The sequence below is a fragment of the Uranotaenia lowii genome, chromosome 3 (genome assembly GCF_029784155.1).
Source record: "Uranotaenia lowii strain MFRU-FL chromosome 3, ASM2978415v1, whole genome shotgun sequence".
NCBI classification, from domain to species: domain Eukaryota; kingdom Metazoa; phylum Arthropoda; class Insecta; order Diptera; family Culicidae; genus Uranotaenia; species Uranotaenia lowii.
This window is the reverse complement of record NC_073693.1, coordinates 178,722,792-178,741,624: the sequence shown is the minus strand read 5'-3', so window position 1 is coordinate 178,741,624 and position 18,833 is coordinate 178,722,792. Positions and strand designations below refer to the sequence as shown.

At 41.1% G+C, this 18,833-nt stretch overlaps 1 protein-coding gene across 2 annotated transcripts in view; it reads right to left on the bottom strand.

Moving 5' to 3' along the window:
• Positions 1–532: 532 nt before the first annotated feature.
• LOC129750929 (homeobox protein araucan) overlaps positions 533–18,833 on the bottom strand; it is a 175,602-nt gene continuing 157,301 nt past the window's right edge. For both annotated transcript variants that reach the window (XM_055746137.1, XM_055746138.1), the window contains exons 4-7: positions 15,198–15,517; positions 6,666–7,887; positions 6,429–6,601; positions 533–2,763 (exon numbers count right to left, since the gene is read on the bottom strand). In XM_055746137.1, coding sequence (XP_055602112.1) covers positions 6,562–6,601; positions 6,666–7,887; positions 15,198–15,517 — 1,582 coding nt within the window. In that variant the 3' untranslated portion in view covers positions 533–2,763; positions 6,429–6,561. The remainder of the gene's footprint in view (positions 2,764–6,428; positions 6,602–6,665; positions 7,888–15,197; positions 15,518–18,833) is intronic.

Below are 18,833 nucleotides of genomic sequence, written 5' to 3'. Positions count from 1 at the left end.
TCTTCAGATTTTTCCTTCTGAAACATTCATGATCGTCTATCAATAACGAACATTATCAACAATGATGCGAGGATAAACGTTCGGGAATGATTGAGGGAGCGACGTTCAAAATGTATCACCAAGTATGTCGATCAACTTTGAAAAGCCACGTGACAAATAGCAACGGTAGCCCTCGATGGGGCATAGTATATTTTCTTGTATCGAGTTAGTGATGATGTTCGACAAATATTCAACGGAAACCATCACCATGTGCGTATCACAGCACTCGGAGGTATACGTTTTCAAGCTTGAAATGAACCCTGATTGCTTTTCTTGAACGATTTTCGGAACATTGGTTTAAGCTTTTCTTTAAAGTAAATATTTGGGGAAAAAAACCGCTCGAATCACAACTGTGTTACTCTGCGCATGTGTTATTCAATCCTTAAATCCAGACAATACCTAAAAACACATCTCGTGGCTTTTCCTAGGGATTATATTTTACTATTTTCGATGGAATCGTTCGAAGTATTAATAAAAATAAAATAAAACCTGATACTTTTCATTATTACCTCTATTTGTCTAATGATTTTTCGTTTAAATATATAATTTATAATGTTTTCTGATTTTCTGTATGCATTTTTTGTTTCACTATATATGATGTTTGTGTTTTTTTTTTTCATTTGTTCTGTAATCATAACTATCGTAATAGAAGATGCGGGACTTTTGTTTTGTCTTGCCGTTTTGTACCGAATGAGTACCAATTTCATTTGTTCACTGACAGAAGATAGGAATATTTGCATGTGTTCAAGTAATTTTGTTTTCAAGTGTACAATGATGAGTTTGTGTGTGTGTATTTATGTTTGCCTCGTGTTGCAAAGCAATTGGTTTAGTTGGTGAAATAGCAAATTTTGATTTCACTTATAATACACCTTTTTCGACAAGATGAAAACCAAAAACATTAAACTATCATCAGCTGTTGTAGGCTTGTGTGATACGGTTTCACCTTAAATCAGAGATTTTTTTAGAATAATTTCTGATGAATCTTTTTTTTTAATAAAACAAATAGCTCTATCCGGTTAACCGAGAAATGTGTAGTTGTTGATTTATTGATGAACTTACCGATGCTAGTTCGCAAACATGCAATTGTTCGACTTTCACACACAAGTTTTAACTAGCTTTTGTTTACGGTTTAATGATGGGGGTTTCTTATGATACTATCGATATAGTTGACGCTAAACTCTATGTACACATTTGTATTTCAACTTGAAAGCTTGTATTCAACTTTTACTGGATGGTTTCTTGTCTACGAAGAAATGTTATAATCGATATATTTACATCTATTTGTTCTCTGTTGTCTTCGGTTTGTTCTTACAAATGTTCATTTTCTACAATTTGCGGAGCCATGTAATCATAGATGGTAGTATTGTTTTCAAGTACTATTTAAGTAGCTCGTCGATTTGTAAGTTTTGCTTTTGTGTATAAAATCTTCACTTCTATTTCAGAACCTTAGTATAAATCCGTACTCGTCCTACGGCTTGCAACCTCGCAAAAATTTATACAAAACTTCAACAAAATTGTACGGAAAGTTTTCTCTTCGGTTTGATTCTTGTTTTTTTTCCTTTGCTTCTTTTCATTGGTGGAATAAAATAATCGCGACGCTAAGAAACCGAAACTTTCAAGTTGGAGTGGTATTTTTCTAGTCAAAAATAAAAAAAAAAAGTTTCCAGTGTGTCTTAAGATAGTGTTAAATATGTTCAATATTTTTTATATACTTTTTCGTTATCACAGATTACAAATGCGTTCTCAACATTTTATTTTTTTTCTTGATTTATTTTACTTGAAATATAATACAAGGCCGAAAATCAAAACAATCGATCCGTTTTGTTCGTTTAGATTTCACCTTTCTATTTCGTACAAAACATGCGATAACAGTGCAATACGTTGAATTATAATAGGAAGGATGATGAATTGCACGTAGTTTTAACAAAGAGACAGATGGGGAATCATTAGCAATAATTAATAGGTACATACTATCGTACACCAAAGGGGTAAGGTCGCGGTAAAACAAACTATAAAATTTTACAATTGTTGTTGTCAAGTTGTTGTTTTTCTTGTCTAAAAGTACTAAGTGTTCTGCCTTGCACGTGGCCCGAAAAATGTAAACCGATTCAAATTCGCTTCCGTTTGCTGATTGAATTATGGGGTTGTCCATATTTTGTTCTCGTATACAACTTTAATCGAAACTCTTCTATCATTCGGGTTAGTATTACATTTTGTTTTTCTCTCCTAGAAATAGTAGTAGTTGTAGCAGTTGTGTAGTAATAGGTTCTCTAAATGTAGTTTTTTTGTTCTCCAAGAGTGTACATGTGCGGGTAGTTGGTTATGATGAGTGCCAGTTGGTGAGCTACGAGATACGGCGAGGATCAGATAGAACGGAGAGTGGAAATGTGTAATGAAAAAAAAATGCTCCACGATGGTTTGCGTGTTGGGGAAAAACCTGTTGCACATTCCGGCATTGGCGGGCGTTTTCATGGGTCTGAGAGAATCGCGGGAGAAAATTACTGCTGCAACATGTTGCTGCTCCTGGTTGTTATTGTTGTTTTTTTTTCGCGGGCTGGAAAATACTTTCTCGATACTGCTTTCTCCCCCAACTAAGAAGGTTCTTGTCTGGGCTGTGCTGGTCTTAAGGCCTCCAAGTGTAGTAGTGGGTGTCTTGGCTGGCATTTGTTACATCGAAGCTGCGAATGTTGTCACGTGAGGGAGTCGGATACAGCGGGTACAAACCTAAAAATTTAAAAAAAAAACACTATTAATTCAATTTTTTTGCTTTGAGGGGAGGGAAAAAGTACACACAATCCGAAATTAGCTACGAACGAAGCCGGTAACAAAAATGATAATAAAATATCTTCTACTAGCACCGAAGTGCAATAACTTTAGTTTTGCTTTATTTTGCATAGATTTTTAGCTTTTACACTTTTTCCAAAAACGTAGTAAAGGAATTGAAATAGTTTTTGGTAAGCCAGAAGTAGAATGTATGACGAATTCTATCATGTTTTAAGGACAAGATTTCAAGATATGTATTTAAACGCAATATTTAGCTCTAGAATATATCATTGAGAAGGTACATTATAAAGATAAAGCCATTTTAACAACTCGTTATTAGGAAGAAAACAAAGTAAAAATATATAAATGTTTCACATTGCACCTATTTTTTATTTTTTTTTATGAAAGGGAAATTTTAAAATTTCGTTTGGTGATTAAATTGTTTCAAACTCTAGTCTTCCCGAGGGACAAAACCATTACATATGCCAGCCAGCCAGTTGTCTCGAGAAAACATCGTTAGCCACCAGCAGTCAGCCTACAGATTTCTATGGACCAATTTGCATCATCTGTGCCGTCCGCCAAAGTAAGGAAAGAACAAATCCATTTATTTATTCTCCCGTTAAAATTGTCAACAAACATAATTCATTCGTTTTTACCGTCTGAAACATTCCTTACATAAATCAACACCACCAACTCATCCAGCATCCTTCTGAAAGGATTGGATGGGAGATCTTTGGTAAAACAACCCCACACAAAAATCTAATGCACTAACTGAATAGACTCATCGTCAACCAGAGCCAGTGAATTAGGAGAGGGGTAACGCACCCTCAAATTTTGGCAAACCATATCAACTTTACATACGTGAAGATTCCAACCAGTTTTGTTCGAATAAAGAAGCATCGGTGGTGTTGAGAGAAATTTGTTGGCAGAAGGTTTAGCAAATCCTCATATCGTAGCTGTAGCAAAGAAGGGCGTAAAACAAAAGACTTAATTGGTTCGGTAGATTATGGTTGAAAAGCTTGCGTTTTTTTCCAAAGATTTGAAAACTCGTTTTGTCGAGCGACGAATGGGAAAACAAATAGTTACACTCCCCTCGAACGAAGCTGGATGAACGATAATCAGTTCTATTGCCTGCCACAGATAGACCGCGGGTCAGCAGCTTTGATCTTTTCCCGTCCTGTATCTAGCGCTAGTGAGCGATCGAGGCAGATCGCGGCAAGGTGCAGTGATATTTTCCCTGATTTATAGAAGTGGGAGAATAAATTTCTTGATCGCGCGCATACTGAACAACAGAACCGCTCCCCAAAATCTTGGGACAGCCGGACAGTCTGGTTGAGTCGAATCGAGCTGGAACCGGAGACGGTCAAACAGTGCGTGGGTTTTATTTATTTTGTTTGAAAATAAAGTCAAAGAAAAATGTCCTAAATCGATCGCGTTAGCTTTTGCCGTCCTTTGTTTTAAGCCATTTCTTCGCGGCTGATCTGAAAAGTTTGTAGACATTTACTGCTCTCTGCTCGGGATGAGTGGTTGAAAAATGTGTGAGTCAGGTAGTCTACCCGGGCGATGTGGACGTTTAATAATGAGACAGTATCGCCCCGGGAAGATCGTTCTACTCGATTCGCACTGGCCAGTGTCTTTTGGAGCGCGGGATCACCTGAATGATCGTGCTAGGCGATTCAGATTCGGCAGTCACTTGGGAGGTTATTAATTCATTCATAAACATACAAACTAACGATCCTTATCGTCATGAACGACCGGACCAGGTAGCGGACCGGGAGGTGGAGTAGGATCCCAGAAATGATCATGAGTAGGACGTTGTAGCTGGTGCATTCAGTGCCGGATCAGCGGACGATCGTCTATCTTAATCAGACTCGCCAAGGACGGATGCGAGGATAAAAAACCGAACCCGCGTGGAATGGAAGAAATCAGAAAAAACAGTCACATTTACCTTACGTGGGTCTTTTGACGAAGTCCTCCGAAGCCGCCAAGATTAATGCGTGATGATCGAGCAATATCATAAATCTCGAGCGGTTTTCGTTTGTTTTTGTTTGCTTTCGATACTGGACGAGGCGGAAAAGGAAATAGATCGAGCTGTTTGTATTTGAGTGTGTCTGTGCGCGCGCGAGGCAAATTGTGAACGAACGCAGCGGACTCTCTCGGGTCGCTAATTGGATACCGAACTTGAACTAATAAGGTGTGCTCGGATTCACACAGGCAGCACAGACGGCTTGTCCCCGCCGACTTTAAAAAGAAACCCCCGGACTCAGAGAGGGGAAAGTGGCCCCACTTATCGTGATACCTATCGATGAATAATGATTGTTTGGTTGGCTTAAAAATAGAACCGAGCCCTGAGCCCACCGTGAGTTGGTTTTTTGGATTGCTTTTAACAAGATAATTGAAATTTTTCCAGGACATGATCACCAATGATAATGAACACCGGTTTCTGCTATGGAATCAAGTTATTTGATACATGAACCAGTAGTGAAATTTCACTATGGCGTTTTTTTTTATATGTTTATCAAATTCGAAATCGGCCTAATTCCAGCTGAACTGAAGAACTGATCACATTTCTATAATCTTACCATGTCAATTATGACAATACATTTTATTTTGAAGTATTAACAAATAAATTAAAAAAAAATTGTTTGAAAAAAAAAAATTTTTTTTCATAAAAGTGGCTTTTAGAAGTAGTATTAAATTCGATTTCCAATTAATCTGGAGGTTAAACAATCGAGAGTTCTGACATCAAGAGTATGACGCACACAACCCTTGAAATGTTTCACCCACAACCATGTATTATGACCAATCAAAACATCTCAATTTCAATAAGCAACAACACTTGTGGTTCGCGTCCGCTTAAAGCTGCTGCTGCTGCATTGACACGTTCCAAAAACGAATGAATTTCAATTAATTCGAGTCGAACCTCGGGCGAAATTCCCTACGGATAAAATATTCGGAACACACGCTCCGAAAAGTAAACAAATGGCAATCTCCGAACTGACAGCATTGACTTTATCACCCCTGGCTGTGTGTCTGTCGCTTGGCCAAGAGCGGCTTATCATATGTACGACCAGTACGGTGCGACGGCGATGACGACGGAGGCTGGACGGGCTTGAAATGCAAATAAACTCAACACATCACCGGGAGAACAACAAGATTTTGACTGTGCCCGTCAAGGACACACGCGTGTTATTATTACAGCCCGCAAGTGCACAAGGAGGATGACTTTTCTGGGCCCTGAGCTTCCTAATCCCGGGCGAAAAGTTTTCCACATTAATTTTGTCACGTGGATGAACGATGGTCTTATCTAAACATTCGGGCGCGCGCTATGGGATCGTTTGGGTTGGGCTCTGGCCGTTTGCTACCTTCCCGATATGTATGTAGTAAGTAACAAAGAGAAGTATCATTTATCAAATTCGCATCGCACCGTAGCGGCAATTGCGTAGGCTTAAAAGGAGCAGCAGCCGCCTTCGCGTGGAAACGACGGCTGTGATCCAACCCGCCGCCTCACCCTTGGCTTCTTACGCCAAGGAAAAGTCATGAAGCAAAATCCAGAGATTGTGTGTAGGAAGATTTGAAGCCGCGCGAAAGCTGGTGAGGAATTTTGACGGGAAAAACCAAATTACCTTTTCCGAATGAATTGCTTGCCGGTTGATGATGTGGCAGCCGCCATCGCCTACTGTGTGCAAAGAACCCCGGGTAAGCTTACAACAACAGCACATCACCCGTTGTAAACAGTTACGTCACTGCCAGTGCCATCTAGACCGGTGAGACGAATCCGTTGCTGACTTGTGGTGCGCTAAAAAAGGATAAACATGATTTTCGCTATTGGTTGATGGAATTTAAGAGTGAAGGTTACTTACTTTGTTTTGTAGAACGGTTTGAAACCATCGGGCGGCATCTGCATCTGCTGAGGGAAGTCCGGTTGAGATTTTTGAGGCGAGTCCGGCTGCATTCGGTAGTAGTTGTTCTGTTGTTGTTGCTGTTGACCTGACTGGCTGTTGTTGGATTGGTGGCCCATCGATTCCGGCGATGATGCGTACCCGTTGTTGTTGTGATTGGGGGTGAGGTTGTTGTTATTGTTTACACTACTGCTACCGTTGTTGTTGTTATTGTTATAACAGGTACCGGTCGTAGGGGTTGCTGAGGCTGTAAGAAGGTTCCCCGCCACGCTGGGTAGCTTCATATTCGGTGGGGTTTGGGGCGGGGTGTCGGTCTGGACCTCGGGAAACCCCATCGATTGGGAATTGTTGCTGTTGTTCATAGGTTGCTGGGATTGCTGCTGAAGGTGTTGTTGCTGTTGCTGGTGCTGTTGGAGCATCCCTTGTTGCTGCTGCTGCTGCTGATGAAGCTGCTGTTGCTGCTGTAAAGTGGGGGTTGTAGCACCCGTCACTGGACCCGTATTCGTATTGCTGTTGGTATTGTTGTTGGTGTTGCTGCTGCTGTTGATGTTGCTGTTGTTGTTGTGGGTAGTATTGTAGTGTTGAGCTCCTGTTAGAAACCCCCCATAACGGGAATAGGGGGTATTCCCGAAATTGTTCATCATACCACTGCCCATAGTCCCCATACCTTGATTGTGGGGGGTATTTGCCATATTCATACTCATAGGGGAACTTCCGCCGCCCATCATCATCCCACTGCCCGGGTGTTGTTGCTGATGCTGCTGCTGCTGTTGCTGTTGCAGATGCTGTTGCTGAAGATGATGCTGCTGCTGCTGCTGCTGATGCTGATGTTGCTGATGATGATGTTGCCCTGGGTGATAGCCGCCGGTCATCCAGGAGCTGTGAAGAGCCTGTGGTGGTGGGGTTTTGCAAGCGGCTGTGTCTGCCAGACTCCAGATTTTCGGCTTTGAGGCTGGAATCGGCACTCCACAGTCGCTGCCCGTTTGGTTTTTTGGATGGTCCAATTCTGATTTGAGTCCGGAATGGTGGTGGTGTCCCCCGAGCATCGTATGGTGGTAGTACGGATGGTGCTGCCCCAGATGTCCCGGATGCCCCATTAAGTTTTCCGGCTTCCGTTCATCGTCAGTGAGATCATCGTCATCGTCATCTTTGTCGTGCTCAGCCTTCACGTGGTGATGCATGTCTGGAATCCAAAAAAGGCAAAGTTAGTACCCATATTACAGAACGTTTTTCATATCTATCAATCTATTGAAAATGCCTTTTTGTTCGAAATTTAAAAGCCTGCTCTAAAATTCCGCTCACGAAAATGCATCGTTAAAATCACCGCATTCGAAGTATGTATATCACCCAATAACCCTCTCGTAGAGCCGAAAAAAAATCAGTTCCGAACGGAACGAGCAAGATCGATCGATATGGAAAACCGATTTGTCAGTCAGTTCGTGGCGGGTAGCGATTGTCAGCTGAATTTAATGGATTCCTTTTCCTTCTCCTTTCTGAAGCGTCGTTGTCGTCGTCGTCGTCGTCGTCGTTCATCGTCATCGTCGTGCGAATCGAGTCGAGGGTCTCTTTTAGGCCCGCCGCGTGTTTTCGTGTGTCGATGTGTGTACCGTGGGCCAATTCATTCATCCATCTATCCATCCATCCGTCTCCATTAGCGCCACTCGTTGGCACATTGGCCGCAATGCCCTGCCACGTGGTTTGGCCGCACATTAACCCTTTCCTGTCGCGCCGTTCCCAATCCCGAAAGTTCCTTACTACGTGCACACAGCGGCCAAGCATGACGAGAGTAACTCGCGGGCGTGTTGTGTAAGTATGCGGATACGCGGGAAATATTTCAATCCCAAAGTGGTTTTCATCACAGGCCCATTTTTTACACCACCATCATCATCATTGATGGATAGAGAGGAAGGAAGGCTCACGTTTGCCACCAGCAGCCAATACCTTAATAGCGTTCGAAACCGAAAGCATGACAGGTTATACTCTGGAAGGTTCTACAGAATAAAAACGACAAAAAACATCCCCAGTATGTTTCGCATTGATTGACTGAATACTGCACTGCTGCTACTTTTTTCGGTAGGTAGATACGGACTGAGCCATAAAACACAAGAAGAGAACGACCGTTGCAAAACGATTGCACTTTCGTGTGATATTCCACTTTCTCAATTGATTTGATGGATTGATTTCTGTCTGGTTCGATTTGCAGATGACTCGTTTTGCATAGTTTATCAATTTTGCTTGGTTTCCCTCGGATTGGAGGATTTGGGGCAGCATTGCTGAGGAAGATTGATTTGCAGCGCCTGCACCACAGCCTAGCCTAGACATACATATGTTACGGAAATGCGCATAAGACAATATTCGGTCGGCTTCAATAGGAGTTAGAGATTTGTAAACACGGATTCCACGGCACAATGCGGTCGGGTTGAATGTTTTCCGGCGTGTGCTGCTGCAGTGAGATTCCAACTCTTCGAACGCCGCAAAACCAATGCCTTGCACCATCCGAGACGTCCGAAGCGTAAGGATTGCCGTTGACAGGAGGAAATTTATGGTTATGCGGATAAATATGTATCATTCTCGACCATCAACCTCGTTTGGGCGAAAGCTCTCTTCTCATCCTTGGCGCGCTAATCTTCAGTGTAAGTGGTGGAATTTCTTATCTCAGGATGATGCTGCGAGAACTGGTGTAGATGGGAATGGAATACTTCCTTTAACACTTGAAGAAGTGTTCCTTGAAAGAAAATTAATTTAGAACTCAATTGTAATTGTTGACCATTTTCTTCGGTCAGTACTCGGATCAAGGTTCAATGCTTTAGACTTTCACGATCTCAATTTGTAAACATTTAAAAACGCAAGAAGAAAAATTGTAAATAAAACAAATAAATTATATGTTTCAAAATTGCTGTTAAGTCACATAACTCAAATAATCATCATTAAACCATGTCCATCGAGACACTTTCTCATTTATCAGGGATGCAAAGTAAACGTCATCGATGAAAAGAGTTGTCCAAATTGTTTACCGACTTTCTTCGGAATCGTTTCCCCGGATGAAGAAAGGGTCAACCCCAAGCCAACCCCTTCACGCGCCTAACCCACTCCAAACTTCCCTGCTTACACACTGTTGTCTCAGCATCGCATCGTCGTCGGCTCAGGCAAGGGGAAAAAGCGGAAGAGGAAAGTGCTGTGTTTTCAATTGAATGAAAATCACATAATATCACTTATTAAGACTCAATTCATTTTCTCGCCCTCGATTCAATGGAAAATAACTGCGGGAAGAGAGAACGTACACCATGCCAGGCCAGGCCGCTAACCGTTTGAACGGACGACGCCGACGACGACGATGGAGGGTTGAGATCCTTTTGACAAAGGGACGACGACGACATAGGAAGCGTCCTGCTGATGGCCTGTTGTGGTGGTGGCGGTGCTGTGGCCACCCCGTCTTTTAGCAGCCAGCCAGCAGTAGCGTCGAAGCATAACGAGACCATTTTTCGTCGTCGGGATGAATTGTTGGGGTTGTTGCTCTTGCCAATACCTACATATAATGTGCTGCTGCTGGATGCAGAAAAGCGAGGGTGGAAAAACCCTAAGTGGTGGTTCTCGATTTCAAAGCCCAGGACATGCTGTCTCTCGGAGTCATCGCCGTTGTTGTTTCTGTTCCTGTTACTTCCCGGGGTTGAAACTGTTTCCGACCATGCGACCGACCGATTGCTGTTTCGGTTTACCGTGCCCTCTTTTTTCCGGGGCTGGATGCTAGTGTGTTTACTGTTATTAGATTTAATTCACCATATCAAATTGTTGAAATAAGTTTATTCAGGGTCGATGATTTTTATTAGATTTAATGGAAGCATATTTTCACTCGGGTGTCCAAATTTGATTACACAAGTATTTACAGCGGCAAATAACTGGGTGCGGTGATTTGATTTGATTTGAACAATTGCACTGCTTGGGAAAATCGAAAAATGCTTACGGAAAGTTAAATTCTTCAACTGCCTCAAAATATGTTACCATAACAGTTACAGAGTTTCTAATTCATACATATGTATTAGGCTTTTTAAAAAATCAAAACAAAATATTATAAATGTTATTCTCGGTCTCAGCTACTTATTCAAATATTATTTCTATTTCTACCGGAATCCAAACATCGGGCACTAAGATAGTTATTTAAAGTAGTCTACTTAAAGACTATGTCAATTTTCAACTTATTTTATCTGTTCAAATTTCTATAAAATTGGCATAATTTGTAATCATAGCACAATATCACATGGGGTGACTACACATTTTTTTCATTGATTGATGCACTATAGTTGCAACTAGTAATATAGATTCAATACACATGCCAAGTGTTACTTTTGAGAAAAAGAGGAGGCCATGGTTCGTTGGCAACGGATGCGTTTTATTTTCATTCCGTCGGAGAAATTTTATTTTTTGATATTTTAATGGTTAAATTGATTAAAAACTTGAAAAAAATGAAATATCGTACTTCTAAATGTATCAGTTGTTAAAAGTTATCGGCAGGAATGTAACAGTCTCCCTCGACGAAGTAAAGACTTTGAGCATCGTGTTCAGCATCGTCAAGAGCTTACTGGAACGTTGAATCGATCAATGGCTATCAGGGCCCAGAGATTATTTTGTGAGTCCCGTAATAATTGTTATTCGTAAATTTAAAAGAATGAATGTTTTCTGCAAATTTCTTATGGAATTCTCCAAATTTTCAATACATTTGAGTATCTCAGCATTATCTGGTTCAACAGTTTTTTTTCTTCCAAAACGTGGTCTCTCAATCAATTTATTTTGAATGGTTTTCAATTTTTTGTGTTTTTACAGGTTTTTTTTTTTCTATTTCTGGTGGCTTTTCATTTATTTTAAAACTGTTCGGAGTGCTAGGATTGGAAAAAATCTGCGATATTAGGGCAAACGCACTTAATGCATTAGTGCGAAAGTTTGTCTAAAAAGTTATTTTATATTTACCATGAATCTTTGGAAAGGGTAAAGTTCCAAAGATTGCATGGATGTTACAATCACGTTCTTTCTTTTAAATTTTTCTTTCCAAGAGCGAGCAATGGCTTTATTTCCATGGTCGATGACCAGGGATGGGGAGCAAAGAAATTCAAAATTAATATGTTCTAAAATTTGGAATATCTTTGTAAAATAACCCATATGATAAATATTTAACGGAGATCGGGGATCCAGGAGCACACTACTTTCTAGCATGCATGCTCCGAACGTTAAAATTGTTAAGTCATGGAAACGTATGGTACTGTTGTCCACGTTTCTTTCTCCCTGTGTTCCAGTTGATTTTTAAACTCATTGAAACACGACTACTTTCTTCAACATCTGACTTGAATCACCGTGTCTCTCGGTCAGAGCACATTTTTTTCTTCGATGACGCAAAGAAGTTCCGATTTGAATTCTTCATAGTTATCGATCATTTTTATTTTCACATTTGAAAGCAGCTTTGAAACCCAGGTAGAACTCTTTTTTCACTGCTCCTAATATTGAAAATCTGCTGCTGGAGAACTGTCTTAATTGACCACAGCCTACTTATTGTGTTGGATTTAGCATGATTTGTTCTAGCGAAACTAAAAATAAAGGCAATTACCAACATACATATCGAGTCGGAATAAGGAACATTGTTTTTTTTAATTGTTATATGTTACTCTCACATTAAAAAATAACAAAAAATTTAAGTGATATAACATGCGACCAAGTTATAAACAAAATTGAATCGGTTATGAAACATTCCTACGAAAGCTTTGTTATATTACGGACAAGTAAGAAGTCTACAGCGTCCAACAAATTTGCACATATGATCTAACGTGCAGCTATCGATAAACGCAGAATGCAAATCAATCCACAGTGGCGCAACGCGTCTATCATTCAATTAACGCCTTTTTGCCAAAAACCGGGAGGGCGAATTCCTCCTAACGTAGGGAGCGAAATTGCCCTCCTTTTATTTTGGGCAACCTGATAGCGAAACTTCCATCTTGATGACTACGCGTGATAATATATCCATTATCCGATTAAGTTAAGTGAAAATGCCACTTGTTATTTAGACATTCATGGCTTTGGGTTGCTGGCGAAAAAACAGGGAGGGTTCGGTGGCAGCAAAGCTGTAAACCTGATAAAGAGGCTTTCATAAGCCCGCAGGGAATCTGTGCATTTACAGTCCGTCCTGCTGCCAGACTGCGCTACGTTCTTCTTGCTGTTGATGTGTTTCGAAATCGAAGCCAAAGAGTCAGTCAAGTTTTGCGACTGCAAACTGAACCCGCTGCTGGCGCTATTTTTCAAATTCTCACCCCTCGATGTGAAGACGATGCGGGGAAGAAAACACCCGACCTACAAAACAACAGTAAACTGTACTCCTCCGGCCAAGCAGGGAAAATGGAAAAGCGGTTCTGCCACTCTGTGGCCGGTAAAACGCAATTGAAATGGAAAAGCGAACAGATGACACAGATATCCTAATTCCCTCCTCTCTTCAGGATTTGTATCTTGGATTGCTCGCTGTCTATTATCGCGTTTATATATTTATACGTTGCCTAATGATTTAATTTCGACGAGACTGCCTCAAAGTGGACCATTTTCCGAGCTATTTAGGAGAGGTTGCCACCGTTAGAAGATTTTAATATCGCCCTTTTCCTCGGGTTTCGGCAGTAGGTAATAATAACAACAATAGGCATGCGGAGGGAAAGTGTCAGGATTGAGTGAAGCGTTTTGACACCTCAGGGGAGGTATAGTTTTCGCTTTCAATTTGTTAGATTTTCCATCAAGCCAAGCGAGAATCGAGCCTGATGGCAAGATGGGTCTTGGGATTGACATTTTTGACAGGCAGGTCTTCTTTTTTGCACTCGAAGGGAACCATCAGGGGATTAGTCTCGCCATTAGCAGCTGTTTCCTTTAAAATTCAATCTCGTCAACTCTCGATCTCTGGCTTCTGTTTTGTCCTTTTCTAAAGTGCTACGACGACATCAGAAGGCACCAAACCCTGGACTCATCTTTGCCGAGCGCTGTCCCTTCGAGAGGACATTCATCTCAATTTGAAACTCATCACTAATTAAAATCAGACCGATTTCATCAATTAATTAAATATTCCACCTCGGTGGCGTGGCCCCACCCACTCCACATGGGAATAACTCCCATGGACTTCGGTTTGGTGACCATGATGATGGAGCTGCAAAAAAGGAAAATTTGCCTCGGGTCGATCGAGTATAAAGAGAGCCATCAAGAAATATGTGGTGGTCACCCCTTGAATTTGTTACGGAAAGGATTTCAATATTATTAAATTCAAATCGAAGAGATTTCAACCTGCTCCGGATGGGGGTTTGAGAATAGAATTTTATTATAATCTAATTTCATCTAGAAAAGAGGGCCCAGGAAATTGAATTCCATCAGGGTGACGACAGTTGTCAATTCCATCATGCTCTTTTAGTTAATGATAGCAATATGAAAAAGAGAACTAATTTTCATAGATGCGTATTGAAATAAATATAAATTAATTTTTTAAGGAAACGCTTCAAGAAAGTGAAATTGTGATTGTAAAACGTGGTTTACTCTCTATAGAAGTTAGGAAGGACTTTCATGAGTGTGTTTTATTATACATTTCTGAGTCGAACATCACTCCTAAAAGCTTTATCAAGAATCCTAATCCAAGCGGAAAACGATGCTGCAATGAGCGATGAATTGCGCTGGCTAAAGTCATTCGTCAAACAACTACACACTGCAACTGAAAGGCATTGTAGAGCCCAAAAATTAAGTTTGTCACACTTTTCTGTACCACGTGCCGGAGTAGACCTTACATCCGGCCAAACATACCGCCCATCCCGCCGAAAGTTTGCCATAATAAATGACTTTGGGATTAGAAGCGTATGCTCGAGACGCTCGTAAATTACACTGGACCCCCGAAAAATCAAGGAGGACAAGGGGATGAAAACAAAAACGCTACAACCAACACCCGCCGCCGCGCCATACGAAGAAACGAAGGAATCAACGGTGGGTGATGGGTTCTCGGTTATGGGAAACAGCATCCGCCGTTGCCGTACGATTATGTCTGAGTGTGCACTTTCATCCGCAATGCAAACAAGCCGGAACGAAGGCAAAAGGCATCGTCGTCCAGTAGGGGGTGGTTTCTGATGTTTGATCATGTGTCGAGGGGAAGCATCGAGGAAAAAAATATTCAGTAGGGATCACCGCAGCCCGCCGGAGCTGATGAGGACCAACAATAAGGATGCTCATGATTATTGCAATCATTTCACGGCTCTCTGCTATTGATACAATTAAGTGGGAAAAGTGTGCCTTGGCTGAACAAGACTGTCAGCTAGCAACAGCCAAGGCCATGGCAAACTGAGATGAATGATGTTGGTAGGAAGGAAATGTCGTTATAAGAAGAAATGTAAACATATTTAGCCGAGTGAGCAGAGCAGCAGGCGAGGGTTGGTTTTCCCGTGAGAAAAATGTAATTTTTGTCGTAGATCAAGTGAATATAGGAGACGACGGGAATCTTACCTTTGTGATCACGACTTTTGTCCGGATCCATGTCGTCCTTATCTTTCTCGTCGTCGGACACCATGGCATCGTCATCGTCATCTGTTTTGTTCTTAGGCTCCCAGGTCATTTTGTTCTCCTTCTTAAGCCGTCGGCGTGCGTTCGCGAACCAGGTGGACACCTGCGTCAGTGTCATCTTGGTTATGATTGCCAGCATAATTTTTTCGCCCTTGGTGGGGTACGGGTTCTTTTTGTGCTCATTAAGCCACGCCTTCAACGTTGCGGTTGACTCGCGGGTTGCATTCTTTCGGCGAGCCGCTAAATCATACCCAGCGCCATACCTGGACAAGATTAAAAAGAGAAAAAAAGAAAGAAGAAGACACGAGAAGTGTAAATATCATTAAAATGACAAATTGTCGTTGTTCACTAAGGCTGCTTTTGTGTGTAGTAAAGCTCTAAGGCGAAAGGAATAAATGCCTTATATTCTTATTACTGTGCTTTTTTGAATATTCATCGTAATAAATCATAAGAGTAATATGTCTCCGCGCTGCTTGCAGCCCGAAAGCAGCCTTCGAAGATCGTCCCAACACGACGCGAAACTTTCGGGAGTTGGAGCGACACAGGGAGACCCCATAAATAACAACAACAATAATTATTTATTTGTTTGCTCTCCTCGCGACGGGCTCTGTTTTGCCTCTTTCTAAATATGAACACACGAATGCCTTCCTAGTGCTTTTTTTTTTTCTTTGCAGGATGAATTATAACCAGAACTGAGTAATTTATTCTATTTGAAATATTTCTTTTAGGTCAACTCGTGACTAATAAATTCATCATCATTTAACAAATGATTACAATATTTCTCTCTCCTTCATCCGCCGAACTCGAACGGCCTACTGCTATGAACGACGATAATCTGTTCTCACATATCACTACTGTTGCTTTCGAAGCTATTTGTTTCTTCTTTCCCAGTGTGCCAATCAAAGTGACCTATGATTTTTTTTCATTCGACTTTGGCCGTTCGTTGACGCTAGCTGGTCCAGTTCAGTCAAGAATACCCTGCTGATCGTGTAGATTGTTCAATCATAATTTGTTTTGAATGAACGATAATCTAAGCTTACCAGCAAAATCGGTTGTTGAAAAAAATATGAAAAACGACCACTCATTTGAGAAACTGATCTTTTTCAACTCCGGTAGCTGATGGTGAGATGCCTACTCTGATTTGAAAGTGAAAATTTGCCCATTCAGTGACTGTGGGAGAGCTGCAGTTCAACAAAGACCACCATGAGAGCTACTGGTCTGGCTCCTGGTCTGGTGTCCGTCCAGCAAGGACGGGATCGTGCTGTTTCTCGGATCATGGCTATTGTATTGGGGTACGATCAAACCAAATGAGTATCAATTCATGACTAAATACAGATGTTATCTCGATTGTATTCATGAAATCTTGTCGTCTTGCTTTGTTGCGAGACATTCTGCTACTTACTCGCCAGTAGCTGCATCAGCGATAAGAACGATCTCTTGAGGAGAAAAAAAGGCGTTCAGGATTCTGGTGACTCAAGTACGTTGACGCCACTCTGTTCGAGCAAACGAACGAAAGACACGACATGCCATCAAGTTTACCCACCGCGAAGTTTCCACACCGAGCCACGTTCAAAGACATCACAAACGTGCCCAACTCGTGTGTCGATTATACAAAAACGAGATTAATAACAATAATGAGACATAATTAATTTATCCGTGGAATGGCACCAGTCTCACTTGGTGGCTACTGGGAAAGTTTGCGTACGGTTAATCCTTAGCCTTCTCAATTCTTGATCCCATACCCCGCGGTCAGATATTAAAAAGCGTAACGATATATGTGTATAGGCAATAAAGATTACCTGGTTCGGTATCTATATGATGACAGTTTTAAGACCTCACTGCGAGAGCAATCGATTGAGGAATTGAGAGAACGTCCAGTCAGTGGAAGAATTAAGCTGAGAATTTTCAGGTTCCAAGCAATTCCTTGTATAGGTGAGGTTGGATATGGCTACAGGTAGCAATTTTGCTGCAATTAATTTGATTAGAAGCTAATTTCACTACTAATGCATGAGCTTGATACTAATACCCGACTACCTCAACCGGTGGCACTTTGGCCCACTCGGCAACCATCATTGCGCACTGCATGACCACGACAACGACGACAGAGTCAATATGCATTAGATTTGTCATGTTTCTGTGGTTCCAAATTGAGCAAAATGATCTGATAACAAAGTGAAACGATAAACAGAGGAAAATATTTGTTTCTAATACTATATAATCAAATGCACGAGATGTTGTTTTCAGTATTGGCTAAATGTCGGTATGTGGATGGGATAGATTTCTGTTTTTTAGGTATGTGTTTTGGTTGTGGTTATGGCTCAGTTTAGAGTCACGTGATAACTACCTCATGGCGCCCTGAGTACCTGAATAAAATATGGGTTATAATAACGTGGTACCTTTATTCGATTCATTTAAGATTATTACGACAAGTATACACGGCATGCGAAAAGAATTAGAACGCTGCGAGACATATTTTTAGTATTGGTCCGAGATCGAAATGAATATTTGAAACACACTGAAAAATGTGCAAATTCATGTGAGGGTTTAAAGCTGCTAACGTGATCGCTTGTCACCTACAACGAGTAAACGAGGGCAGCGGCTGTTTTTATGACATTTGTCGCACTGCTCGTTCTCTTCCGGAAAGTGGAGGGCTAGGCTCGGCAGTTAGATTACTGAACAACAGGGTTGTATACAGTCAGTCGATACGTAGTAGAAAAAGCTGCGAATCGATTGCAACAGCGAAAAAACACAAACCCATCCAAGCTTCGACACGCGAAAGTTTCTGGATGAATTTTCTTTCTAACCAGAAAAGGGGAGACGTGTTGTGTACGGATAGAAAATAGAGAAGGACTAAGCTTGAGCATTCGGTGTGAACCGAAAGCAGCCAGGACGACCTACGATGGTGACAAACATCAAGGATAGAGGATAGAGCGAGAAACAAAGTGGTGACAGAAAAAGAAAATAAATCCTTACCAAGTGGAAATCTTTACGATTGTGTTGTACACGCTGTTGTTCCCTTCGGATAGGAGAAGGGCAGTTAACGAAAACATGGTGTGATAAAAGCACAGATATTTTCCCCAAGCGTAAAGGCGAATATCGGCGAATTTATATGCTGTGGTTTTCAGATCTTCAAGCATACACCAATTCTGGAAGATTTCTTAAAGTTATGAAATTCGTTTTGTAAATCTAAATATTTTTCATGAAGTGTTTAATTTGAAGATTATTATGAACAAAATTTTTTATATAGAACTCAAATTTGAGAAAAATGAAATAATTTTTGATGATAGTGACTCAGATATAAGGAGTTTATATCTGATTAGAGTTTTGCTTCTAAGTTCTGCCAGCTTCTAAGGGATGAATATTTAGGATGTTACATTTACATATGCGATGTAAAATTCAAATCAAGTCTATTCATAACAGGATCAAGCTAATAGCCTTCCTAATACACACCTTCGAGAAGCAATCTCATCGTCAGCAGGTGAAAGACGCGACTACCGTAGATTTTTTTTCGCTCGCTGCTCCCAAACGGGATCTCATTTCGTATTTATAGCGACTCCTCGGGGCGATAATAAAATATCA